The 27,226-nt window shown below is 38.5% G+C and overlaps 1 protein-coding gene across 3 annotated transcripts in view; it reads right to left on the reverse strand.

Moving 5' to 3' along the window:
* The window catches only part of syne1b (spectrin repeat containing, nuclear envelope 1b), a 96,205-nt gene extending 71,737 nt beyond the window's left edge, over positions 1–24,468 (reverse strand). Inside the window, exons 1-23 of one of the 3 annotated variants that reach the window (XM_059353885.1) lie at positions 24,308–24,468; positions 16,174–16,235; positions 12,156–12,251; positions 9,558–9,641; positions 9,201–9,221; positions 8,556–8,648; positions 7,664–7,842; positions 7,312–7,508; positions 6,516–6,625; positions 5,455–5,505; positions 4,886–4,993; positions 4,646–4,783; positions 4,007–4,171; positions 3,780–3,892; positions 3,514–3,682; positions 3,318–3,414; positions 3,179–3,199; positions 2,642–2,844; positions 1,730–1,894; positions 1,456–1,608; positions 1,215–1,358; positions 322–489; positions 66–224 (exon numbers count right to left, since the gene is read on the reverse strand). In XM_059353885.1, coding sequence (XP_059209868.1) covers positions 66–224; positions 322–489; positions 1,215–1,358; positions 1,456–1,608; positions 1,730–1,894; positions 2,642–2,844; positions 3,179–3,199; positions 3,318–3,414; positions 3,514–3,682; positions 3,780–3,892; positions 4,007–4,171; positions 4,646–4,783; positions 4,886–4,993; positions 5,455–5,505; positions 6,516–6,625; positions 7,312–7,508; positions 7,664–7,842; positions 8,556–8,648; positions 9,201–9,221; positions 9,558–9,641; positions 12,156–12,251; positions 16,174–16,235; positions 24,308–24,374 — 2,763 coding nt within the window. In that variant the 5' untranslated portion in view covers positions 24,375–24,468. Of the gene's footprint in view, positions 1–65; positions 225–321; positions 490–1,214; positions 1,359–1,455; positions 1,609–1,729; positions 1,895–2,641; positions 2,845–3,178; positions 3,200–3,317; positions 3,415–3,513; positions 3,683–3,779; positions 3,893–4,006; positions 4,172–4,645; positions 4,784–4,885; positions 4,994–5,247; positions 5,281–5,454; positions 5,506–6,515; positions 6,626–7,311; positions 7,509–7,663; positions 7,843–8,555; positions 8,649–9,200; positions 9,222–9,557; positions 9,642–12,155; positions 12,252–16,173; positions 16,236–17,371; positions 17,797–24,307 lie in introns of those variants that run through there. The other 2 variants (XM_059353887.1, XM_059353888.1) reach the window with 2 other exon arrangements.
* Between the last annotated feature and the right edge of the window lie 2,758 nt (positions 24,469–27,226).

Here is a 27,226-nt window from a genome sequence, read left to right on the forward strand (position 1 = left end):
CTTTGAATATTAAAAGTTTTCAAAGAGCTGAATATAAATGAAACAGGTGTTGGTGTTTACTGTACCTGTGAGGAGGACTGGAGGTCTGCTACTCTTTTCTGCAGAAGGCTCATGTCCATGTACTGGAGGGTGTTACTGCTGTTCATTATCTTCTGGATTGTCTGGTGGGTTTTCTCTATCGCTGTCAAACACTTCTTACAGCTGTGTGTGAAGGTCGCCAGCTCCTGAAGTATTCAATGACAAGCAGGGTGTTTATTCATATCTTGAGGATGTGCAAATTTGTACTCCATGAAAATGAAAGGTGTATTTATTATTAGTTACCTGGCATTTCTGTTTAAAGTCTACTGGTCCCTCAGAGTCGGTGGTGCTGGTGATATGACTGGCCTTCTCCAGCGCCTGGTAGAAGCCTGTGATGTTCTTCTCCATTTCTTCCAGTGGAGGTAATAAAGACTGGGACTCCCTCAGCAGAGGCAAACATCTCTCCCTTACCTGATTGGAAGAAAGCATGTTGATTAAAGTGAATCACAGGTGACTGTTGTTTTGAGCTTCAATCAATTACAGAAAATATAATGACACATGCGTATTAACCCTTGTGTTGTCCTCGGGGTCAAAAATTACCCGCCACTATGTTTAACAGCAGAGGAAACCCCTTAACGATCTTTTTTCAACTTGAAATTTGATGACTTTTCCTAGAATGACCCCAACATGAGAAAAAGAAAAACATTGCCTTTGTTCACATTTCCATGAAAGCTTGTCTTCGGGGTCATTTTTGACCCAGCAGCTATAAAAAACCCACAAAAAACATAAAAACCATGCATGCATGCGTCCACGTATGCATGCACACTTGCTAAATAAATTATGTTTACACATATGCTTAACCTTTAGCAATAAAAATATATATTTTTAAAAACCCTATTTAAGTAAAACAGTAAAAATCAAACTGATTAAACACAGTTTTTCTGTACTGTAAGAGGATGCTTGAGTATTTCATACTCAAGAATTTTGTGATAAATAGAATAAAATAGATTTGGTTTTTAAAATTCAATCAAGCTGCTTTATTTAAGGGGGTTTAGTGAAGGTGGGTCAATTTTGACCCTTAGGACAAGTGGTGTATACAGAAAGTTAAGACAACACAAGGGTTAACACACATAAAAATCAAAGGAAGGGAAGCTAAACAAGTAGATGACATACTGCATAATGTTATGCACACACACCTTGCTCAGCTGCTCTTTGATTGAGGCCATCACAGCCATCATCTGTGAAACTTCCTCCTGGGGAGTGTCTTTGGTCAACAGCTGAGCAGTACGGCTCGCTGCCTTACAGGCAGCTTCCATAGCTGGCACTTTGTGCTTGATTTCCTGCAGTAAGTTGAGATATATGATATAATAATATTGAACAGCAGAGAGATGATAGTCAGTGTAGCCTGAGAAAAGAATGAGTGAATCAGCTGATTACCTCAACATCTTGAACAAAGGCTCTGACGTTCAGGAAAGATACTTGGACTGGAGCAGTCATCTTCTCATTGGTTGCATCCATGAACATTTTCAGTGTATTAATCCCATCTTGGTAGTCTTGTCTCAACTTATCTACTTCGTCTGCTCTTGCATACTGCCAATGGAAGAGAGTAAGACAGTAAATGGATTATTTTATGTTTTTTGAAGCTGATGTGAGGGAAGGGAACGTTATTTTTGTTTCAAAGTACAAGTGGTTCAAAAAGCATTTCATTTACATGTTTGACTTTGACAAACAGTTCCCTCCATCTTCCGTTCAGAAGGAGCAGCTGCTGCTTCAGATCTCTTGAGACTGTGTCGTCGCAGGTCTCAATGAGAAAGTTCCCGGCGTCGTTCATGTCCATGTGCTGCTGCATCCAGTGAGAGAGGTTTCTGAAGAAATCCTACAAGAAAACAAAGAGACTCAAATGCTTTGTAACATTTAAAAAAACATTCCTCATTTAGCAACCCTATTATAAACAGGGATGGGATGATATTACATTTTTTTGCCACGATTATCCTGGCTAAAATAAATGTGATTTACGATATTAACCTGATAATAATTAAAATGTGCTCTTAATGTGGCACTAAAACACAGTGGAATCCCTTTACCTTGCATTTTGTTTAAAAAATATATGTTTATTGCATCGCAGATAGGACACACAATATATTCAATAAGGTAAGCATAAATCATACGATTCCCACTCCATAAATAAATAATACATTATAATAAATAAATAAAAAGCAACATTGTGTAACTGTGTTGCACACTGTTGCAAGTCAGGCTCTAGTTTTCATTTTTCTCTTCATGATCTCAAATGATACAGACAAAAAATCCATCAGTTGCATCTGTATATAATTGACCCCTGACTTAAGAAATGCAGGAATTATCCTTCATAAGTTTAGCTGGCATTGTGGCATAGAGGCAGAAGGTTTGTGGGCCTTGTAGTATAAAAAAAACCCCATCCAAACAGTACTGCTAGCCAAACCATGGCCATTTTCAAGATTGGTTAAAGTGAAAAGATGTCAGCATGTTCACAATTATCTCAGTAATGGAATTGTTTTTTAGCACAATTTGTAATAAAATTCTACTGTATATCTTGCCATCCCTAGTACTGTTTGTCATTACTAGCATCTGTGGTTGTACTTACACGTTTGGCAGTCTCCGACTGATTGAGCATCTGCTCGCCGTCCTCCAGCCAGGCCTGCAGAGACGCCACTGTGCTGCTGTACTTCTCCCAGTTAGAGATCACCTCCTCCAGCATGCTGCGTACACTCCGTACCTCCAAGGCCAGGTTCTTCCACTGAGCTGTGGCATCACCGAGGAATTTACTTACCCCTTCAGCTTCATCAACTGAAATTAAAATATGGGACTAGTTCAGTTTGGTTTAAACCAATATGAGTTTCAAATGTGCAGGTATTAAAAAAACAGCATTTGAGTATGGCTGCTGATCATTTGGTTGATGCTACAGTCTGTTAGGTCAGGAAGATCGTGCTAAAATGGCATTCCAATTAATGCAATCACTGAGACTTTTTTCATGCATGATTAAATATTATGATTTTTTCAGTTCTGGGGATTAAAAGTATGTTAGAAAAGAAAAGTGCAGCCCCACAATTACAGAAAGAATGGGCTCAGGAGACAGGCAATGTTGCGGTTTTAAAGATTGTCAGGCTGTATTTGGACTTACCTTTGTTACAGGTCTTAGACCCTGTAACATGAAATCAATAATAACAATTTTTACCATGAGCCTTAACAAGTGTTTATTCAAATAAACACACATGTACACACAACAAAGAAATTAGTAATAAAACAGAGAAGAGTCTTACTTGAACTGTCAGACTTTACATAAACCTCTGCAGCTTGCTTGAGGCCTGTGAAGATTAACTCATACTGCTCAAAGAACCTGTGGCCTTCTACAAAAGTCTGCAATAGATAAGCAAACATGAAAATACAGATTATTTAGTTTGCTAGATGCAGTGACATACAAATACTGCAACTACAACAACAAACATTTCCACTTACAAGGTAGGTTTGCAGCAGGAGTTCAACAGAGTCCCGTCTGCCATATTTAATGATCCAGGACTTGAGCTTTGACTCGGCCAACATGAGAAATGCCATCAGTCGATACTTCATTTCCCAGAATTCCAGTTTTATCAAGTGAGCGTGTGATGATGTGGACACAAAATTGAACCTGCAAATTAAACAGATGTTTGATAAACATTAAATAAATATTAAAATATAATAATAAAAATGAAGTGGATATAAGATATTATATGATAAGGTCTTACCTCTCAGCCATATCTTGGAGCTGCTCGGGTGGGACAGGAACCCCATTCACTGATCTGTCCCTGTGGATCTGCTGGAAGGTTTGTCTGTGTGATTCCAAGTTTTTTAATACCTCCTGCAAAGATAAATAATTCCATTGTACTGTACCTGTATTAACCAATTAACATACCTACCATGTCAATAGCATGGTACAGTATGCATCCGAACACTCAAAGGTCCGCTGTGTTACCTTATGCTGCTCTAGTTTTCTGTGCAGAACATTGGCTGTCTCCTCATGAGCATGTTGGATGGGAATGTCCTCTCTCAGAGCCATCTCTGCCCTGTGAAGCCAGGCTCCAATCACTCCCAGAGGACCAGGCAGGGACTTGTCCAGATGGATGTGCCAGTCTAGCAGCTGCAATTAACATCCATTAAAAAAAACACTTTACCAAAACAAGACACTACCATAGAGGAGGCTATGTTGATCAAAACATTTCCACATGTTCACAAGCCATCGGGCTACAAAAGAGTTTTATGTCAGTCTAGACGAGCTGGGTGTCTAGAGGAGCGGGCTGCCCGATGAACAAAACCTCCTCTGTTCCCGTCTCCTCCCCTCTGAACAAACTCTTATTCAAACGCTTCCATCTCACTGAACTTTCACTGGCTGCCAGTGAAGAGGGGACCCTGAGTTTTGTTTCTCTCATTATGATACCTTCACTGTCTTTTTCAAGCAGAGAACAGCATAACTGGCAAACAATAAACAGACAGATTATTATTTATTCTAAGGTTCAGTTTAATTTGGGTATGATTAACTATCATAATTAATTAAGCCCTCCTTGTGGCTTGGTTATAAATTATTCATGCTGTGTAGAAGTATGTGTACAATTACCCTGGCAGAGACGCGGTCCCACGCCTGTTTGACCAGAGCTTGGTCCACGGACAGCTTGCCGTCCCTGTGGACCGGCTGCAGCAGCGGATCGGTCTGCTTTTTCTTCATTTCGTACTGTACACGGAAGCTCTTAAAAGCCTGCAAAAAAAGGACAAAATGAGTGGTGAGGGTTGTTAAATGTTTGTGTTGAAGGAGAATGTTATGTAACAAAGCACTTTGTCTTCTCCAGGCCTGACTCACTTGATATTTGTCAGTGAGGTTTCCCTCTGCTCCCTGGGCCCGCAGCACATCTCTCTCCAGCTGATCTAAAAACACCTTTAGCTCTCTCAGCATCTTTCGCTCCTCTCTCTGTCACAAGCAGGGAACATGCAACTTAGAGTCACAGAGACAAACGGATTTCAGTCCATTTTCTTTTCCTCAAACGAGCATGCTTTTACGCTGAGAAACTCATAACAAACTCACATTCCAGAAACATCCCTCTATTTCTCCAAAATCTACGTTTTAGCACAGATTAGTTTTGAAAGTCATGGTAGAAGGAAAGGAGTACGAGCACACTAGTATCTTCTGAAAAACTTTGGATTTAGTCTGTTAATGAAACATACCTCAAGCATTTGCTCTATATCTTGGGGACCAAACTATCCAGGAAAGCAGCAAGGCACACAAAGAGACGCAAACACACCACAAAATGCATTAGAATAGCAAGGAGGAAAACAAGTGGTGAAGAGGATGGGAAATGGGAAATGAGATGAGGGCGAGGTGGGAACACACTCCAAACAGAAAGCATGCAGCAGTACGACCTGAACTCTCACCTGAAGTACTGGCACTGACAGTGCAAAAGTTGGAATTGAGCCAAGATGCAGCTTAATGTGCACACACACAAAAAAAACCGATGGAAATTGAGTGTGATGATGGAAAACAAAATTGTGATGATTATATTACTGCTGTGATCATGCTATGATTATGTTTGATTCATGAGAGCTTCATGTGATAAAATGACAAGTATGAAATATTGCAGGCATGGACTTCTGTACAACAATTAAGCAGCAGTTCAAGCATGTTTCACCAAGCATATACTGTTGATCTTTGCATGTGGTCAATAAAAAAAATGGATGGCTACAGTATATACAAATATCAATGATTAAAATAATTACATATGGAGTTAACCTTTGTGCATTAATGGGTTTTTAATGGGGACATTTTTTTCATTATGGGTCTGATTGTCTGTAGTCTGGCTACACTTTTTATTATTGAAAAATTATAGGAGTGTATGTTGAACTTACAAATTAAAAAAATATATGTACATATTATTACATAAGCCAAAATGATCAACACAATCAATCATTAAAATGCCACAAATGTCCCCAGTGATGCACAATGGTTAAATATCTCCAGGTGCATCTCAATCAATTAGAACATCATAGAAAAGTGTATTTATTTCAGTAATTAAATTTAAAAAATGGAAATATAACACATTATATAGATCCATTACACACAGATTGATATATAAATAAATATTTCATGTCTTAATTTATTTAATTTCTTCTATAAATTATAAATTATAATGATTATGGCTTACATTTAATGAAGACCTAAAATTCAGTGTCTCAAAAAATTTGAATATTACAATAGACCAATTTTTAAAAAGTATGTTTAATGTGGAAAGGATGGCCTCTGAAAAGTATGTCCATCTATATGCTCTCAATACTTGGTTGGGGCTATTTGACTTAAACAACCAGAAATGGACTTTTCCATGATATTCTAATGCATTGAGATGCACCTGTATTTAGTAGTAAGTAACACAATTATTTCATGTAATATATGTCACCGCCTTGTATGCACTTATACAGGATCAAACGTTTTGATAAAATACCTCATCCTGCTGTCCATCAGTCTCAGAGTGGTGCGGGTTTGGATAGTGCTTGAGGAACTGAGCCACATACGTCATGATGGATTTCTCATCTGGTTTGTCTACATCCACATCTACAGAGGAACACACACATTACATGGTGCTATGGATTAAACTTTATACTGAAAATTAGCTGATGCAACTGCAACAGGCCTCTGAAAATCATGTCAGTATTTAACACATGACCTCATACCTGTAGAAAGAAAGGGCAGATATGACGGAGCCATTACATTAAGTGCAAGTCAATATGACATTAAAAGTAAAAGCATTTTGCATCCTCAAGAGGATAAATCTCTGCAGGCCTGACAGCTAATTATACACGCCTACTTTAATCTCCATTCTTGACCCGATGTTTCTCAAAATCAGGGTTAAGCTCCCGTAAAAGCAGAGAAAGTTTCAGTGCAGCTCTTTGTGCAATAAACCATCACGACTCAGCTAGTGAAGACAGGACTGCAGAGCCACTGCAGAATGCTTCACTTCCACAGACTAAAACTCAGCCACAAGTATAGAGCCACAACATTTAATCCTCTGTAGGGTTTAACTGATCTGTTGACACATATATTGTCAAAAATGCTCATGCAGAATGGACTGACAGATTACTATCATCAATCTAATAAATACTGTATACTTGCTGATTTTATGTCTAAAACACTGGCAAACTTAGACATACCTATTTCACACCTATATGAAATGCTATCTTGTCTGAATAGTTTGCTACACTGGAATATTTAATGCAATCAGAAGGAAAGGTCAGGGGCACCTTCTGGATCCAGCAGGCGTGGAATACCCAGCTCATTTTCTGCAAGTGCAAAAGCTTCCTCCAAATTCTCCCTGTTGCCCCTTCTCCGCACCACCTCCATGTCCACCAGGTCCGGCCTGATGGCGTGCACCACCGACTGGAATGCAACACCATCACGCCAACTGGGACCAAAGTCCTTCACCTCAATTCCATGATACCTGAAAAAAAAATGCATGAATATTTTTGTATTGCACATTCCCATAAAGAACACAAACCGTTAACATCTTCTACAGCATATAGAAAATTTATCTACATCCATGTTTAAAAACACATTGTAACAGTTGGCCAAAAAGGTGGTTTGAAAGAGACTTACTTGGCTGCCGTGCACTGCACCCATCTGAGCAGGGCCTTCTTGGCATTGCCCTGAAATTTGTTCACCACCTTTCGCTTCATGGGAGGGCTTCCTGCTTCAGAGCTGGCTAAACTCTCCACAGAAGAGTTGCTGTTGGACAGGGCCTGGAGGGCTGGCAAGTTGCTGGTTAACTCCTCAATCTAAATGAAGAACAAAAGCAATGTGAAAAGAAGAGGTTACATAACGACCATAGCAACATGAGAAGAAGATGGCACTATTTCTTGGCAGCCATCTGAATCTGCATTCTGTGACATAATCTATCCAGTCATGTCTGCTTTGTGCTTTCATTATGTTAAAATGAAGATCAGCATTGGATCAAAAAACATTTGGCGTAACATCTGAATTTGTGAAGTGCATGTTTTATTTGAAGGGCATTGGCTCACCTTGGAGTGAGCACAGTTATTAAAGTCTTAGGATTTAGGGATTAGATTATTTAACCTTTATTTATTTATTTATTTATTTATTGACAGTAACATTCCCCATTCCCTCCATTCAACAGAAAACAGACTTTAAAAAGTACAGCAAAAAGTTAAAGGAAACAATATTTAAAATTTCACATAAAAAACAAACAACAGACTTTAAACAAACAGCAAATCCCTTCAAATGTGAATAAGCAGAGTTCAATAGCAAAATAAGTGCATTCAGCAGTCAAATAGTCCATAAACTTGTTTATATAATCTGCCATGCTTACAAAATAAACTGTATTTTTACAGATTACTAAAATGCAGCTCACACAATGATAAGGGGGCAAAGACTTTAATAGCAATTTCACTGAAAACAGCAGGTTCAAGGAATGACATAATTTGTCTGTGTGACCAAAGGTTGAAGCAACTGTCAGTAGATTAAGTGTTACCTGAAAGTAGAGGATAACGGTCCATATCAACCCAAGAACAATTGACGGTCGTCCATCTGCGATGTCGGTGGCATGAATGTTTACGAGTTTGATCTGAAATAAAGACAAAGCAGAGGATTATTCTGGAAAATAAGTCATTTGCAGTCAAGAAATGATTTTTTTTTTTTGCATTTTCACCCACAAAAAGCCCAAAGAAGTTTCATAATGTCCACAAGGATATTGCAAGCATTTTGTTTGTTTGCTCAAAGTCATCAAAGACAGCCCTTTGATGCAGGTAAGAACTGTGATGTAGCCAAACCAGGAAGGCAGAAACAGCCAAAAGTGAACCAGAAGGAAAAAACAAAAAAGAGTAGACAATTTAGTTGCACTAGGCATTAAAGGACAAGCAGAGGTACCACAACACTGCAAACCTTGCATTGGAGAAGTGCCACACTTTGCCATGTTTACTCTCTACATTCCAGCAGCTCAGACAGACCAGTAACCAGTGTTCAAGTCAAAATGCATCAAAATGCATGTCGGAAGAAAAGCGAAACAACTACATTGAACACAATGGCTGTATCTAAGTGTTACTCAGTACACAACGTGCATCAAAAGAAAAGAATGCATACAGTATGTGATCACACAGGGCGTTTAATGGCGACTGACCGGAGATCCTCGATACACAGACTGAAGGCACACATGATGGGAGAGAGATCACAACAATGTAAGTCTCCGTCCTCAGGGAACCCAGATGAAAGTGGGACACAGGCTTCATAGAGCCAAAGGATTTAGAGATGGGTTATGTAATCAAGAAGTCCTATTTCTATCGGCTGCTTCTCTGTACACAGAGCATGTTGTACAGAACTTAAGTGCACTAATAAACACCTAATTAACAGCTTTTTCTCTAGAGTTCTTAGTCATACCCAGGACTTCTATAAGACATGCCACTGTTTCTACTCTCGTAGTTGTGGAAAATATCACTTCAAAACATTTAAAAGGTGATACTGCTGATTGAATGCTTACCTTCCTGCCTTCGAGGAATTTGAGTGCTGTGCCGATGTTGGAAACCCAGTGGATCCTCTTCAGTTGGCGACCTTGTTCACGGGGCTGAAGGCAGAGAGGACCAAGGGAGAAAATCAAGCTAGCTGAGAAAGCCTTATCATACAAAGCTGAGGACATCTTTATCCAACCATTTGCTGCTCTGAAACATGGTGAGAAATGAACTGCGGAATGTAATGCTGTCTACTCTACCAACTACTCACTTCCTTTGTCCGTCAGCAGGATTACGTTAAAAAAAACTACAGGGCGACATAATTTTTCACATTTGTAAAACTGTGAGGTAGGGCATTTGTGCTACATTTATGAGGTGTCAGAAAAATAATAAAAAATGAGTTCCTGACTGGGAAAATTAAAGTGAACGCCCCCTCAAGTCGAAAAAAAATTTGGAAAGCTTGCGAAATTTTTACTGTTTGACTGTAAATTACTCTTACTTTGCTCTTTGTTGTCATACAAATACTGTAAACAGCTATCAACTTGTTGTTGAAATGCTCTGAGCCATAAAAGTACAACATTACATCTTTGTAGGATCCATGTTGTTTCCACATTACGACTGAAAGCTCATGTCAGAAGAACAACTTCCGAACTCAGGAAATGGGACTACCTGATGAGCGTGTGAATGCACTATTGGCGTTGGCAGAGGCCTGCGCTCTCTGAGTGCCATTTAGTTTCACAGTAAGATAGTGAAAGTGGCGTGGGAGTATTAGCGGGGCTTTTCTTACATAAATTAACTGGTGAGTGCCAAAGCTGCTTTAGGAGAAAAAGTATCATCCTGGGCTGCAAAACATGAGCGAGAACAAGCTTCAATAAGTCTCTGTGAAATCTGTCTCTGTGAAATTTTGGCTGATATGAACCAGCAGGAGTATACTCCTGAAAGCAGTAAATTAAAGCATCAAGCAGTGTTCACTGTGACATGCAACTGACTCATTTGCCAAGTAGCAGCTTTACAGATGACATGGCATTTTGTTTCAAGACAGATCTGATTAGTAAATCCCTATCAGAGTCTGGGCCAGAGTATTTATGTGTGCACTTGTATTTCTGTCTTTGCGAGGACCCATTTCAAACCATCATTGTGAGGAAATTTGCACAGAGTGGGCACATTTCGGCAGGCCTCCACTTATTAGAGTTGTTTGAATGTTAATACTTGCTTTTAAGGTCAGGTCTAGGTTAGGGTTGGGATAAGGATTGGCTTAGGTGTAAGGGCATTAATTATGTCAGTAAGAGTTCTCACAAGTATGCAGAGACAAATCTGTGTGTGTGTGTGTGTGTGTGTGTGTGTGTGTGTGTGTGTGTGTGTGTGTGTGTGTGTGTGTGTGTGTGTGTGTGTGTGTGTGTGTGTGTGTGTGTGTGTGTGAGTGTGTGTCAGGGAGATAGAGAGAGGGAAAAACAGATACCCATGAGCCAACAGCTTCTCACAGTGGGGAGGCTCAGATCTAAATTATAGCCCTGCAATTTCTGTGCAGTGATCCAATGCTTAAAGTGAACAACAACAATTCTATTCAAAGTTGAGATTTCATATAAATGTGGATTTACCTCAATTTCCTTCTGCATGAGATAAAATGGATGTACAACACACAGATATACAATGGTTGCAGCCTTATTAAGTTGAATATTAATAAGTATTGGAATAAATCAATAATAGATATGGCTTTGTGAGTGATTTTTTAAAGACCTTACAGTATTTTTTCAGCCATTTGTTAAGTATTTTCTTCAATGGATAAAAATTATACATTTAAAAATTGCATACTTTATAATGTGGATTATGTGAAGTCCACTGGTTGCATTCACTGTTGTCTTTGTTGATCTCTTACACTTGAGCAGATAACTATCAGGCAATATCTTTACTGCCTAGCAACACTGCTCAGAGTAATGCAAACTGTTAAATTTAAAACCTTGTGACTCAAAAATGTAACATTAACAATTTAGTAAATTTGTATGCTTCTTGTTTTTAAGGTATGCAATGCAGGAACTGTCGCTTACTGTTAGTACAAAACATTCAGCCTCATTTTGAACGAGCTTTGTCAGCTTGGCATTTTGTCTTGCAATATATGCATTTTTTCTGCTCTGAGTTTGCTATTTTCGTAGCTATGTTCAAAGGGTGACACCTAGAAATGTACCCGAACACAGCAAAGTGAAAAGAAAAGAGAAGATATAGGCAGAGTGCAGGGTCTTTGCAGATACAAACATACCCATACATTTCTAGTGGTGACTCAGAGAGATTATCTTGGAAAGAGTTTAAAATTGTTTTAAAGGAAGATCATGCATAGTATACCTTTAAACCATGAAACAAGTGGGATGACAGGATGTTAAATAATGCAGAGAATCAACTCATACATAGTATGACTTACAAGTTGACTTGTGAATGTGTGAAGGTGAAACATTGGCCTCAATTTACATATTCATAAATTCAAGTGGATATCATATAGGGTAGCTCTTCCCTTTTGTAAATAAAGAGTGTAAATCACCTTGTGTTAAAGATGTCCTAAAAGGTACCAGTCAGACCCAACAAGTCTACGCCCTTCATGTTTAAATCCTATGCAAAAACAATTCATAAGTACTGCTTACTAGTCTTTGGCCAGACAGAACCTCCAGCAGAGCCAAAAGCTTCACCCCATCTTTGATGTCCTCGAAAAGGTCATTAACCTCTAGTGGTGGTTTATACTGTAGGAGAGAAAACACAGCTTTAAACAACACAGCAACTAACCAGAACAACAAATGAAAAGTATTGTAATTAGAAGCATGTTATCAGAAGCAGTGATGGTGCATAGTGTGAAAGGATATTGGTATTCTAATCCATTAGCAGGGATGAGGAGAAACCAAATGCTGTTTGTGAGAAACAGGCTTGTTAGCAACAACCACAGAGCCTCCCTGCAGCTGAAAAGATGGTGCCTTTTCCTAAGAAGTGGCTTGGTGCCCAGTCCTGAGGCGATGTTACTCATTTAACCCTGATTGGACTGTCTCCTGATATCATATTCACACATTTACAAAGCTGTACAAACTCTATGATGAATGACACCGTTATAACCCACTGTGTTACACAAGCATTACTGTATAGGTAAATGAAACAGATGTGTATTAATTCAGTGAAGCTTAATTAAAAGGAAAGCTCACCGAGGGAATTCTTTATTTGGCACCATATACAGGCCATTTCACAGCTCAACATATTCCATGACAGGATGCAGTTGGCTGCCTATTTGGGGCAAAGCAGTGTGAAGAGGCGAGCGTCTGTCCTGTTATTCTGTACATGTACGATTCTCTTCTTCCCGTCACAAAAGGAATGTAAAAGATGAGTCACGTTTAGCGCCGCAATCTCTATTTTAGAATATATCTGAACAATAGTGGTTCAAAAACATTAGAGCTACAGAGATTAGTCAACTACTCAATTAATTCAATCAACAGCAAATTATTGAAAATCGTTGTGTACCTTGTCTTGTGTGTCCTGCTGCAAACAAATCTCAAAAACAAAACAAATCTCCCTTCAAGGGACTAATAAAGTGATTCTGATTCCGATTCTGATTCTGATTCTGATTCTGATTCTGATTCTGAAAATGTGTCAACTTTTTTTTAAATCAATTGTTTGTTAAGTCACTTTTGAAACATGTGTGATATCTCCTTGTTCTCGAATCTGAGGATTTCCTGCTTTCTTTAGTCTAACATTATAGTAAATTGTATAAACATATTATAATTTATTTTAATATTGATATTTGGACACAACAAGACTTTTCATGAAGTCACTTTAGGTTCCAGGATATTGTAGCAGGCTTCTTTTTGATAGTGTTTTTGTAGACCAAACACTGAATTGAAAAAATAAGATACAGCTAAATCTGTAACATATGCATTACCTCGAGAACATTTGCTGAGCTTGATAAGTCAATTGTTGTGAAAGGCCAATTTGCAGCCCCAAAACACATGCACTGTTACTTGTTGACGTGCACTTGCAAAACTTGCAGAATCATGCACTGTTCAATTAACACTTAAAAACACTAAAGTTCAATTAGTATTGCATGACTACAAAAATTTTACTATGAAAATATATTACTACTGTATTCCTACTTGAAATGTTGAAATGTTCCTATTAAACTATTAAGCTAATATGCCCGATCACTCGAAAATAGCTTCTGTCTTTTGGAAATCATTCCCACCCTGGAAAATAACTTAACTGAGCAACAGAGTCACATGAGACCTCCTATCAGTGGAAAAACTGTGAAAATCACTGGAAAAGTGCTTTGTAGTACAATGTCAGAGGAAATGGACACAAAGGCTGAAAGGAAAGTGTGACAACTGGAGGAAGTTCAAACTTAGATAATGCACACTTTCACCCAAAAACAGGAGATTCCACTCAGACCAATGTTCATCATTTATTCACAAACAACTATTTTTGCACCAAAAAGTCACATCTACTGTAAACTTTGCTGTTAAATAAGCCAGGTTGTCTCATATGACAGCTGTCTGCAGGGTAAATACTGTTGGAGAGCTCTTTCATGATGTAGCTTATGCTACATTAGTCCTATTGGTATGCACAGTGAGTGAGCTTGAGCGCAGTGCATGAATAATGAAGAATAGAGCAACAGAGCGTCTCTGCGTTGGCCCAACACATAACTGAGATTCTTCTAAAGTTTTAGAAGGGACGCTTTGAACTAATGTGGGCGGATCAGGCTCAACAAAAAGACCCCTCTAAACTAAATCTCTTTGCCAGTTTCAAGACTTAAACCCTGTGGCAGTGTCTGACTAGTTAAACACTCTGCTGTGTCATCAGGGAGCAGAGTCACACAGAAATTGCTCAGTACTTTTTCTGAATTTCAAACAGGCCTTCAGTGAGCATAATAGGATTGAACGATTTGGAAAACATATCAAATTGCAATTATTTTGACAGATTTTGCAATTGCGATATTATTCACAATACTGGAGGGAAGTATTTTTGCATCATTATTTTCATTTGCATTGAAAAATATAGCTAAATGATCATGGGGAGATATTTTGCAAGTGTCTGCAGCGAAGAAATATATTTTATTAAGTCAGTAAAATACAATTTGCAGGCCGGGACATCAACACAATACTTAATTCAGAATAATATTTTGACCCATATTTTGCCTTTAACAATTATTGCGCCTCGCACGATTTTGCACTAGTTCATAATTGCGATTTTAGTCAAAGTCAGATGAAGACCTAATATTTTAGTACAGTTTGTTATTTTGCGGTCACAGTTTGATGTAACTAGGATTGTCCCAAATACCATTTTGGGCTTGGGAGCTTCATTAGTATTTAACAATTTAACATTGAACTTTTCGGACAGAGGTTGGTGAGCATGACTCAGGAGGACTTGGCCATACATATTTCCATTCTCCAGCTGAGATGGATGGCATAATGCTGCAGCATGTGTCTTCTGCTTTAATTAGGGCATTCATTCTTAATGACTCTGTTAGGTGAAGTGAGATGGTATATTCCACATTGTAACTGTGCATTTTAAAAAGTATAAATACAGTACAAGAATGTGCATGTTGCACAATATTGCAGCTCACCTTTATTGATAAGCTAACCAAAACAACAAACAAAAAAAATCTGACTAGTTGTTTTTTCAGGTCCAGCCCTTTATACCACAGCATATGAGTCTGTGTTATTGTTGTAATGTACATGTATGAACCTTAGAAGCAGACGACTGCCTACAGGGAACTGTCCTCACCCTCTTGCTCTCCATCTGCACACCGCATCACTATCCCTGCCAACCCTGTCCACAAATACACACACTCACATGAATAACAAAACGCCCACGCGCATACCTACCTACACACTCAAACACGGCGGATACACTCAAACAGCTAACAAACAACAAATGCATACCCCACACACCAGTTACTGAATAATGCCATTATACCTCCCATATGTCCACACAAACGCACTGCATTTACAGTCCAGAAGCTGGAGTATAAACGCCCCTAGAACTGAACAGAACAGTACTGCACAGAGTAGGTCTGCGGTGTGAAGATGCCTCTGTGCTCCGTTATGCCTGTGTCATGTTTCCAGCAAAGCAACAAGCATGACCTTTTCAATGGTTCTCTCACAAGAACAGGACAGAAGAATGATAGGTATACCGTACAGAGGGTGTGTTCCCTCACCATCATTAGACCCAGCGAACTATTATTGTAAACAAACGCTCTTCCTTTAAACAAGATTTGATTTAAAATGCTTAAGAAACAAGGTAACTGAAGTCATTATTTACAGTTAACTGGTTAAATTGAATTATCTTGTGAAGGGTTATTAGGGGCCATTATTGTTGCATGTCAAAGCTTGTGTTGCAGTCAGCTCCCTCCACAGGCGTGACGGGTCAGTAGCCTGAAATACTCAGACCAAAGAGAGGCTCCGCGATCATGACGAGCAATAAAACATCACGAGCCTTTCTGATGGAAAAGGTCAACATACATAGCGCAGCTTCCAACTTAACTTGTGATGTAATTGCTGTGACAATTTGCTTTGCATGAGCCTGATGAGCTTGTAAAATCCTACATTGTCAAGCCCCTGTCAAGTGATTTATAACAGCCATGTAGTGTGAAAGCAGCAGAGAGCATGGATGGAAATTCAGTCTTACCTTTGCTAAATGAGAGTTTATCCATTTCGTGAAGGTTCTCTTCTGCACTGCCTCTTGCTCATCTGAAAATGAAAGGCATAGGGGACATGTCAGTACATGATAAACGCCATATGCTCCTGACAACTGTTAAGGCCCATACTTAAGACATAAAGAGCTGCGGATATTCGTAGAGGACACACAACCAAATGGGAACAATGCACTCAGTAGGACTTGATGATCAGAGATTACAGCTTTGCTGTTGCAAAGACGTGCCTGTAAATTGATGCTACATATGGTTATGGTTGGGTTTATAGCCACCGCAGAGTCATAAAATTCATAAAATATTAATCCCTAACTATAACTTTTGTCAGTTATAGCCTTTGTAGGACTTCCCCACTCAGAATCCTACTTCATCCAGCCTCATACATCATTTTACACTGCTTCTGGGAGTTGCATTACAGCAACCCTGCACCAAGCATGTTACGAAGTGCGACTTCTGCAAGGCTTACTTGTGAGCAATGTGAATAACACAAGCTTGCCGGTGCAATAGCATAATCGATGCTTCTGAGAAGTGCTTTCAAAAAGAGGTCATGCAAGGAGATTAGAGAATGAGTGGGGAGGAATTTTTTGCCAATACATCTCGCAAGCCCCCTCTGTGCTCAGTAATAACATGCGTGATTGTTCAGGTCACCCCCAGCCTCTTTTGTGGTCTATTAATATATTCAGTCACAATGCTTCATGCATTATGCATCATGTGTGACAAAACAACTGATTTCTTATGCCATCGTGGTGCTGTTGTTGCATTGAGGACTGATTTCTAACACCCTGTCACGAATGCCGGTAGGCTAGTGCTACACACTGCACACAGAGTGGCCATTTTTAAACATCCATCCTTAGAGATATAGGCAGCGGTCACGTGTGTAAGGAAGCAGTGCACACACTATACACGGGGCAAAGACATTGAGTTAACCCACAGGCAAACGCTCCATCACTGATGCACAGGGGATGCCCACTGAAGCATAGCACGCACATACAGATACACACACACAGATACAGCACACATATACAGCTGTGTTTGTGCAGCATGACACTGTAACTAGTTCATGTAGCAGGGATTCACCCACAAACCATTAGCATCTGTTATTTTTCCATTTATATCCCAGATTAGCTTAGTATGTGCACACAGATGAGAGATGAAGGGTGCTGCTGCCCTACTTACCACGTAGATACTGAAAAAATCCAGTCACCAGATTTAAAGAAGTCTTTCTGACAGATACATCCTTATAGTGAGCCATTCTACAACCCACTCGCGGGCTCTCTCCTTTTGCCTTTCATGAGTTCCAGGGTACATATATGTATGTGTGAAAGTAAGATCCCCAGTGGAAAAAACTGGCACAAAAACACACAGCTGTCCTATTCCTTTTCTTTCCAGCAGGAAGCAAAACAGATCTGGCTGCCTGGTTTCCCCAGTGAAAGCTAAAAGAGCTGCTGGAGGCTGTGATGAAAACGTCCCCTCCTCCCTGACACTCTCACACACAGACACACTGACACACACGCAGGCACACACGCACAGATGGCAGAGGAGAGAACGCTAACGGATCGGGTCATTTACAATCCCATCCTTCCATCTTCCTGTGGTTTTCCCATCCAGAGGAGCCATGCTTGTGTGGATGTGCACAGCCCCCGCTGCACTGCCTCGCTGTATCATCATACCGTCTGAGGCTGGAGAGAGATCAGCTAGAAGCGTGGCTCCACCAATCAGCGTGTGGGAAGCGGTGATGTCACAGCCTTGACTGCATTATCCTGATTTATGCATGTCTGTATGTGTGTGTGTAAGGGCCTGTGTTTGCCTTTAAGATTTGTCTTAATCTTCTTTAAAACTGACACAGTTATAAAGCCTTACATTGTCCAAGGAAATTATGAAATAAATGTAATAATTCGCTTTAAAAAAAAAAAAAAAGTAATTCTTATTTTGGCTGGAAGATTAAATGAAGTCCCTGTAGGCCTATTGATTAAAAACACTGGAGCAAAATTAAAAGACTGCCGCACAAAGCTCACCATGGTGCAACAAATCTTAATAATTAATGCTGAGGCTGGTGAATGACATCCACCACCTGCTCTCTCTCTCAGTGTTATTGCTATTGTGACGACAAAGCAGACACACCCACCCCGGGATTCCCACTGCACACACAGTCATCATGTAAAAGCTCTAAGGCTTATCCATTTTGTCCTGTAAGACCCTGCAGAACCACTTCTGTTTTTCTATTGGGCTACTACTAGCAAGTATAGTACTTGATAGCTTATCATCTCCTGCAGAAAAATCCCTTTATTCTTTCAAGACCACCGGCATACTAAAAGCTTCTCTGATATACTAAAAATAGGCCTGAGCCTGTGATTCTATTATTACTGCTCTATAGACTGCTGGTGGATCTGGCCCAGAAAAGCTATTTGGGTGAAAATGGATTTTTTTCTTCTTCCTTTTATGTCAAAAGAGCTAAAGGTTAAAAGTAGCACCATTTAAATGATGTTGACAGCTGTGTGCACTGAGAACAATGAGCTTTTAGACGGTACTGCAATTAATGCACACATTTATCATGTCATTTATTAATGGCAACATCCCAAACAAAACTAGAAAGGTTATGGTAAAACTATTTAACCAGTAATTAATTGTAATTAAACCTTTTTTTAATATATTTTAGATAATTCTTTTAACACTTTTTTCCCCATAACACCTGGAGCCATTTTAAGGGTTTCGGTAGGATAAACTGCAGTGAATTGTACCTACATTACTTTTATTCCTGGGTGTTCTTTTTCAAAATTACTAAAATAGCTGAAAAAAAAAAAAGCCAAGAGTCTACTCTATGGATACTTACTGTACATGTTTCTCTTTATGTACCTTTTCATTGTACTTCAATACTGTTGTACAACAGTAACACTCCCAAAAATAGTGCTGATGTCACACAGCAGATGGTAAAAGGTTATTGGAGAAAATGTTTGTTTTGCTTCTCTCTCTCTCTCGCTCTCTCTCAACCTATAACCTTTTGAGTTAAGCTTTTACATTTTCTATTCTAAACGCCTAGGTCCAGCCCAGGAAAAATTGTGTGATGTGTTTTTGTTTCCACCCAAGGCAACTGGAGCTAGATATCATTTGTAATATTTGGTGCCAACATCTACATTTTGGTCCTGATAATGAAACAATGAGTCTTTGTGATACCTTACCTCAAGATTTACTATTTTTCTACAAAACTTCAGTTAACTTAGTATAATAAGCCAAAGATCTCAATTATTTAATGTTTTTAAACACAAGCTGCACTACATTACCTCAATCAAACAGTCAAATATTAAGAAAATGTTATTAGGAGCTGTCCAGAGTCTCAGTCAGTTGGTGTAATAAGATGTAAATATGTAGGTCAGATCTGGATATACTAACTCTGACAAGCATGAAACCCTTATGTAAAATAGCTCCTCATCATTGAGTCATTATGTCCAAGTCAACTGATTTAATTAAGCCTGATGTAGTACTAGTAGCTAAGTGGCAATTAAAAGTGGATAGCCTCAGCAACAACCACGCAGAGCATCAAACCACTAAAGCATCTGCAATCCACAAGAGCAATGGAGTACTTAAGGTGATCTTAGGACAGATGATACCTTTGGTGATACTGTACTGTAGGTGCTTGGCTTCATTGGCTTGTGTTGGTCACCTGGGAGCACTGTAAAAGCCCACTCACTCTGTTGTTGTTCCATTTAGTCGAGAGCAGCCTCACTTTAGCTCTGACAGGCCAACAACAATCAGGCAAGAGAAGAAATTATAGTGGAGCGGTCTATTCTGAGATGGTTGACACTTTCCCCATCTTCAAAACAACATGACAATAGTGTAATCTAACATTCCAAAACAAATGTAAAAAATTGATATTGTTTGTTTTAAACCACTACCTCCTGCAGTAATTAGAAATGAAGACTGTCTGAGCCAGTTTGGCTTAGCATAGAGTGGAAATAAGGCTCTCTGCTCATGAGATCATATCAGTGTGATGGCTGGCTGTCCCTGGCAGCTGTTGCTGACACTGTAGAGCAGAAGCATCTCTTACAGCTGACAACATGCAAGCTTGTCGTCGTTTTACTTGCTTTTACTCCAACTGTGATGTAACCACTCCACCCGCTCTCTGAGCACAGACTTCTAACAATGGGTGTGCTCTGACACAGTGTTTTAGCTTGTGACCTTTTCCAACAAAGCTGCAATCTTGTGTTTCTGGCTTCATGTGCAGAGTAGGGAGGATCCATGGACAATTATTGGGGAGCTTTTTTGATGATTGAGTCATTGTTTCAATTGTTTTTAAAGAAAAAAAGGCAAACATTGACTGGTTTGAGTTTCTCAAATTTGAAAATTCCCTGTGTCCACAGTGTTCACTGTGGGTCCGGAATAAATCTGATGCACATTAAAAGTCAAAAGGTTTCTACTTTCCAATGTACTTCAGTACTAATCTATTTTTCTTTCTTTTCCAATTTAATTTGAATGCCCTTGTGAATGCAGACATTTTAGGGGACGAAGCAAAAGAGAAACTTAATTTAGCTAGTCATCACTGCTGACTCAGATGAAAAGTAATATTTCATGGAGACTAAATCTTTTATTTTGAGTTAACATTAGCCATCTTCTGCAGCTTGTCATCTTGGTGTCTAATCTAAGATCCACTTTTCATTCATTCATTTAGTTTAATGATACCAACGTACCACTTGCGATCTTTTACAAATATTAAATTCTATATAAAGCAATGAGCTTACTTTTCTAAACATGAAATCTGTGTTCAACATGTTTTTTTAGTAGTCTAACATGACCCTAACAGCATTAAAAATTCCATACACTTGCACGCTTTACAGCCCTAATTATTATATTTTATTACATTTTCAAACAGGTCAAGTGCAAATTTTTATCACATTTTCAGGAAGTGATTACATAACCATGTGCTGCAAGCCCTAATGTTTTCCCCTTTCATGTTGAGTCAGTTGAGTCTTTATCTCAGGAAGCAAAGAAGCTAAAAACTACTCAACATTTCACATTTAATTACTGGAAATCAAAAAGCTCAAAAGCAATCATGACAAAACATATTCTGCATTTATAGGCTGTCAATATGCAATCAAGAGATTCACCACAGTATGAGACGTCACCACAAACCCTCTGCCAGTTGTGTTTCTTCATTTCCTGTTTGACACACAGTCTCAAATAGTGAAACCCACAAGAAACCCAGGCATAATGAGAGCTTGTCATGCACGCTCCATCAGGCAACTAGCAGACATATATTGCACCCTGAGGCCATTTAAGGCCACAAGGTGTTGCCACACTTTGGTTTTATCGCGCTGAAATCAAACAGACAAACTATACAATAGCATGATGACAGCAACACGTTAAAACAAGTATTGTCTTTAAGATTGGTTGTTTATATGTTAAGGAGGTTTCTTTACAAATCTGCTTATACTACAATCAGCACTAGTAAGATGCATTCACAAGACTACAGGTTTGCTGATGTCAATAATTCATCCTCCCAGATGGACCGTTGCTCAAGTCAAAGTGAGCCTGCAGTAACCCTCTCTGCAGGATGCCTTTAATGACAGGAAGCTGCGTTTGATTACCAGCGAAAAAGCCCAGACTACCTTGCAGCCCGCCATCTACAGAGCACCTAGAAATCACTGGCACAATAATGTTTTCCAGATGTGACCTGTCACTAAATTCCACTTCCTGTCATGAAACACGCATCAGTGGCTGGCACTTTGCATTGCAGATTTTGCCATTTGTGTAATGTTCAGGTGAATTTCAATTGAATTAATTTCAACATCTGTTTATTCAGGTTTTCAATGATAATTCAGAAAGGTAAATTTAGCAATTGTATTTTTTTCTATTATTTTATTAAACAAGCGATATTCAAATGTGATTTTTTTTCAGCAGCAGCTAATTAAAGACTTAGTTGGTGTGTATCCCTTACGCTATACAGCACTAACAAGAGAAAATATATACATAGAGAAACATAAACATGTGTGAATTCACTTTGAGCCATTTTATATAGTAGAGAAGCTCGATTATGCTCAAAATCATAATCAAGATTATTTTTGTCAACATTGAGATCATGATTATTGAAAATCATAACTCATCTTGGAAAAAAATGTATACATTTATAAAAAATGTTTTATTAACTGTGGATTGTTTTCTTTAAATAAAATAATGAATATAATAAAAAATAATTAAACTGAAAAAGGAATGTAAAAAAATTAGATAAATTAATAAAATCAATAATAAATAATATCAGTTGAGTTCTACATTAGTACACTTTTACAACCGACTGAACACTACTCAATGTATATGCAATATCCAAAAACCTACTGAAAATTCCTGAACATATATTTAACATTTTGGCAAACTATATTCAACATATTCCAGTCAATGTCAGCAAATGCGGATTAAAGTGCACCGCTGTAAAGATAGGGGTGCACTGAATTTATAATGAGAGCGTCATTGTGAAACGGAATGCGGCATAATCGTTTTATCATTGGGAGCCAAAATCATAAAATACAATTTGATTAATCACACAGCCATTTTATATAGACCTTCATTTCAGTCCATGTCTGACTCAGTACGAGGGAGTCGAAATGTGTGAAACAAATATATACGTCCCTAATTGCAGGTGCTTTTTTTCATGACACATTTTACCCTCATTGTGCTCAGAATATCTATTGATATCAAGATGTATAGTGCACAGGAAACCAAGTCTCTCTCGAGCAGGAACCGGGCAGCGCTGGCACAACCACAGACAAGTGTTTCATAACAGTCGCTATGGTAACAAGTTCCAACATGTAAAATTTCCTGGTATACTGTATATCCCGAAATACCTCTAAACTGAGCGGAAGCCAGAATCGACCAGACTTGTGTAGTGATGGTAGTGGCCTCATGCCCTTGTAGCAAAAGGGGAACACCAACAAAAAGAGACTCCCGCTATCGATCTATTCTCTTACCAAGGGCAGAAAGGGTGTCAGGTTTTAGTCTGGTTCGGTGCATTGTCTGTGCATTCATGAAGCCACAGTTGTTGTGACTCAGTATCCCATGTCAAGACTCAGACCAGATTAAATGTTCCTGATGATCCCTGGCTTGCCTCAAAGAGAAAGGATAAAACGAAGCTACGAGCTAATTTTTAACCCTGGACGTGGATAGAAACATCAAATTTTCTCAGTTAGAAGTGAGCAAACAAAAGGTTAAAAATAGCATATTTTTTGAAAGAATTAAGCATCTAAAAAAGTGTTATCATCGTTGTACTGGTAACGGTAAAGATGACTTGATTGTGCAAGAAAAATATTGTGGAAATGCATGCTTCTCATGCAACAAATTAAGTTTACAGATTAGATCTAAAGATGTAAAGACAAGCTGATCAAAGGAAAGCTCCGATACATGTGTCGAGATCAGGAGTTTACCGCTATTCACTTGATAAAACAAATTATGTTCTTCTAAATAACTTCTAAATAACCCTATCTAGGCTGCCAAACATCAGGACATGTATTTCTGTAGTTTGGTCACAAGATATCACAAGAATGAAAACTACTTTTCTTATTATTCCAAATAAGATTATGTGCAACTGGAAAAAATAAACCTGGTGACAAAAGACAAAAGACACCATGTGCCCATATAATCAAATTACTCTAATGTGTGATGGTGCCATGCTTTCAAAGTGCTCAAAAACAGGCCAGTTACACATGTAGAACTGTAACGTATGATTTTTAAAGTATTTAAAAAACATTTACATTGCAATTGTTGTGCATTTTATAACCCGGTATGTCCTTATGTGCAACGTAGAATGCAGAGAAACAAGAAAAATCAGTTACAAAAGGAACAGACAGACCCTTAACTAAAAAGATACCAAAGTATCATAATCCTAGTAATCAATAAGTAATAGTTTAATCTTAACAATATGTTTTATAACTGTGCCTAAATACTCCTATATGAGTAAATGAGAATGTGGGTGTGTGTAAGCATGTGTGTGAGCATCCTGCCTTGCAGAAGCTGGCAAACTTCAGATGGGCACGCAGCCCAGGCATTGAATCAGCACAATATTACTGTGCAGCAGCGCAGGAGGAGAGAACGTTGTCCGTAAGCCAGCTGAGCAAAAAGAGTGATACTTACCCTGCAGTTTTTGCATCACATTTGCGATGTCCACAGACGATCGACCAAAGTGCCTTGGAGAGGCCATGTCGTCTCGCCGCAGCTGTATGACAAAGGTGGGTCACTGATGCTGACGGCAGAAGATCCTTCACAACTGTCCTGAGTGGGACATCCCCTCTGCCCCTCCCTCGCTCTCCTTCTCTCTCTCTCTTTCTCTCTCTTTCTAATTTCACTGCAGGACCAGGTCCAATTGAATCTCAGGTTTCATGCAGAGACAAGCAGGTTTACTGTCCAATAGAAGCACTTCTTCCATTCATTGCCTGCAAAGGAGAAGTACATTAAGAGAGTTTCAATTCAAGCCACACCTAGTGTCAAGCATTTATTACACTACGCTGTTCTGCTCCCCATTCATTAACTTTACAAATGCTTTTGGGACTCACTAGACTGTTCATCATCTTTTCTTGGTCATAAGAACATGTTTCTGTTGAATGCCTATCTTAAAACAACCCCAGGGAACTCCACTTTTAGTAACTTTGTAGTGAGTCATACATTTCTCATAGTTTCTCATCTGCATATGACTGTTTTAATTAATATCTTTATGTTTTTATTCTAGTTTCATTGTTTCTAATGTTGCTGTTTTCACCTCTGCAATTGTGCATTTTGTTATGCAACTACAAATTGTTACCCTCATCATTTGCATATCCCTTTAGAGAACACAGTTTTGTACAAAAAGGAGTTTGCTTTGAATTAATTTCCTGTGTATAAATAAAAGGGTAGTTACCCTATCCACAAAAGTCACAAGATGTTTAAAGAAAGAATGTGCTACCTGAGAAAAACATACTGTACATTAAGAGATAAAAAGACAGTTTGGACATTCATGATATAATAATTATAGCACAGATCCTGGAAATGTGCATGTTAGCTTACAGTCTAACTTTCATGGCTTAAAAGACACATCGTTAATGTTATTTGTAACACCTGTGGTTTTCCTCCTGTCTGTTGTAAAAAAAGGCATATCAAATTACCCAAATGCCCACTCCTGTCATGTTTTACAGGTCTACAAGTGCTAAAGAACAGGCACATTACATTGTTTAAGACTATATATTGACTCATTTCCTGTATAAACAGAAGTGTCAATCAATAAATGAAACCATTCATTTATTGATGACAAGTAAGATACATTTCACTGACTCATACTCAAGTGTGTTCACACATACAAGGTTTTGACTGAATTTGCTTGTCATTATCTCTGAAGAAGTGCCAGTAAGAAACTTACAGGAACTCACACTGATATAAATATAGACAAACAGCTTCACAAAGATTACAAAGATAAGCAAACATAACCACATGACTGTTATTAACAGGCAAATAACTTGACATGGATGACACTATAGCCCATACAAGTTACTTGTGTGGTTAACTAAATAAAAATGTGTTAAAACAAAGAGTGAAACTGTAATTTTTGGCAAGCTAATAACTCCACTTTAGCACTTTAAAGGCTACAAAAAAGGAAGTTAAATGGTCGAGCGAGAAAATGTATGAATTAGCCCAAACAAGAGTCGAAGTCAGCTAACGTTAGCTAGATATAAGCCTCCATAGGTTTCATCACAATTACACCTGCTGTTGCAGATATTGTGTCATCTTAAAAAGTTATTTAACTCTAGAAGCAAGGTTGGGCACCTGCATGGCTATTTGAATGATGTATTAGCGCCACTTTACACAAGAGAAAGTAACTAAAACACCACAAACCCACAGAACAAGTAGCTTGAAACCGTCATAAAAGTCGCTAAAATAGTAGTTACGCTTCAGTAAACAGGACCATGACAACAACCGACAGGCAAACACACATACAACACTATTAGTAAAGTCCAAAGTTGTATCTGACTTGTCATCTTACCTCTCTCAGCGCGGCGGAGCGTGATAGCTGCAGAGGAAGTGCCTGTGTGTTGCCTTGTTGCTATGGGTAACAGTGAAAATGAAGCATGGTGGCGTGTCGTGAAGTTTGTAACCACAAGAAAAAAAGAAGAGGAGAGGCACGCTGCTGGCGGCAAACTGCACAAACCACAGCAGGAGGAGGGGTCACAGTGGCAATATGTGGTCTGCTTCCTGTCCTCCTAATTTTTATGAACAAAAGGGGTCATTCTTTGGGTAAGCAGAGAGGAATTCCGGCTATCTCAGTTTCAGTGTCCCCAGGTTTGTTTATGGTACTTCGCAGTGACGTTTACAGACAGTGTTAAATAGTTTCATTCATAGATATAAATTAAATTATTAGGCTACAGCAGGGGTCTCAAACTCAAATTACCTGGAGGCAGTATTAAAATGACCAAAAAAGACACAAAATTACTAAAAAAATTTTTAAAAAAAGACACAAAATGACAGAAGAAAAACTAAATTACTTAAAAAAGACACAAAATGACAAAAAAAAAACACAAAATTACTGAAAAAACAACACAAAATTACTGAAAAAACAACACAAAATGACCAAAAAATACACAAAATTTAAAAAAAAAGACACAAAAGTATTTTTAAAAAAGACACAAAATGACCCAAAAAAGAACAAAATCACCAAAAAAGACACAAAATTATTTTAAAAAGACACAAAATGACCCAATAAAGACACAAAATTACCAAAAAAAGACAGAATTACCAAACAAGTTTTAGGTTTCTTACTTACATTATACAATATCTTTTTCAGGTGTGCAGTAAGACCTCAGATTTCCAGTTGGTTCAAAAATTAAACCAGTGCAGTGCTAGTCTGTAAAATAAAATATTTCTTGTAACTGATTATATTAATAGAGCTCATATCTCCTAATAGCCACAGTTTTGTGCCCTGCTCTATTTTATATCCTATTATCTTTGAGGTTATCGCAATATCATATTTCTTGCTTATTTCAAGCAAAATGTTCAGGCAGGCAGAGAGGTAGGAGGAAAGCAGGCATG

Source organism: Centropristis striata, chromosome 16 (genome assembly GCF_030273125.1).
Source record: "Centropristis striata isolate RG_2023a ecotype Rhode Island chromosome 16, C.striata_1.0, whole genome shotgun sequence".
In the NCBI taxonomy this organism is placed as follows: Eukaryota; Metazoa; Chordata; class Actinopteri; order Perciformes; family Serranidae; genus Centropristis; species Centropristis striata.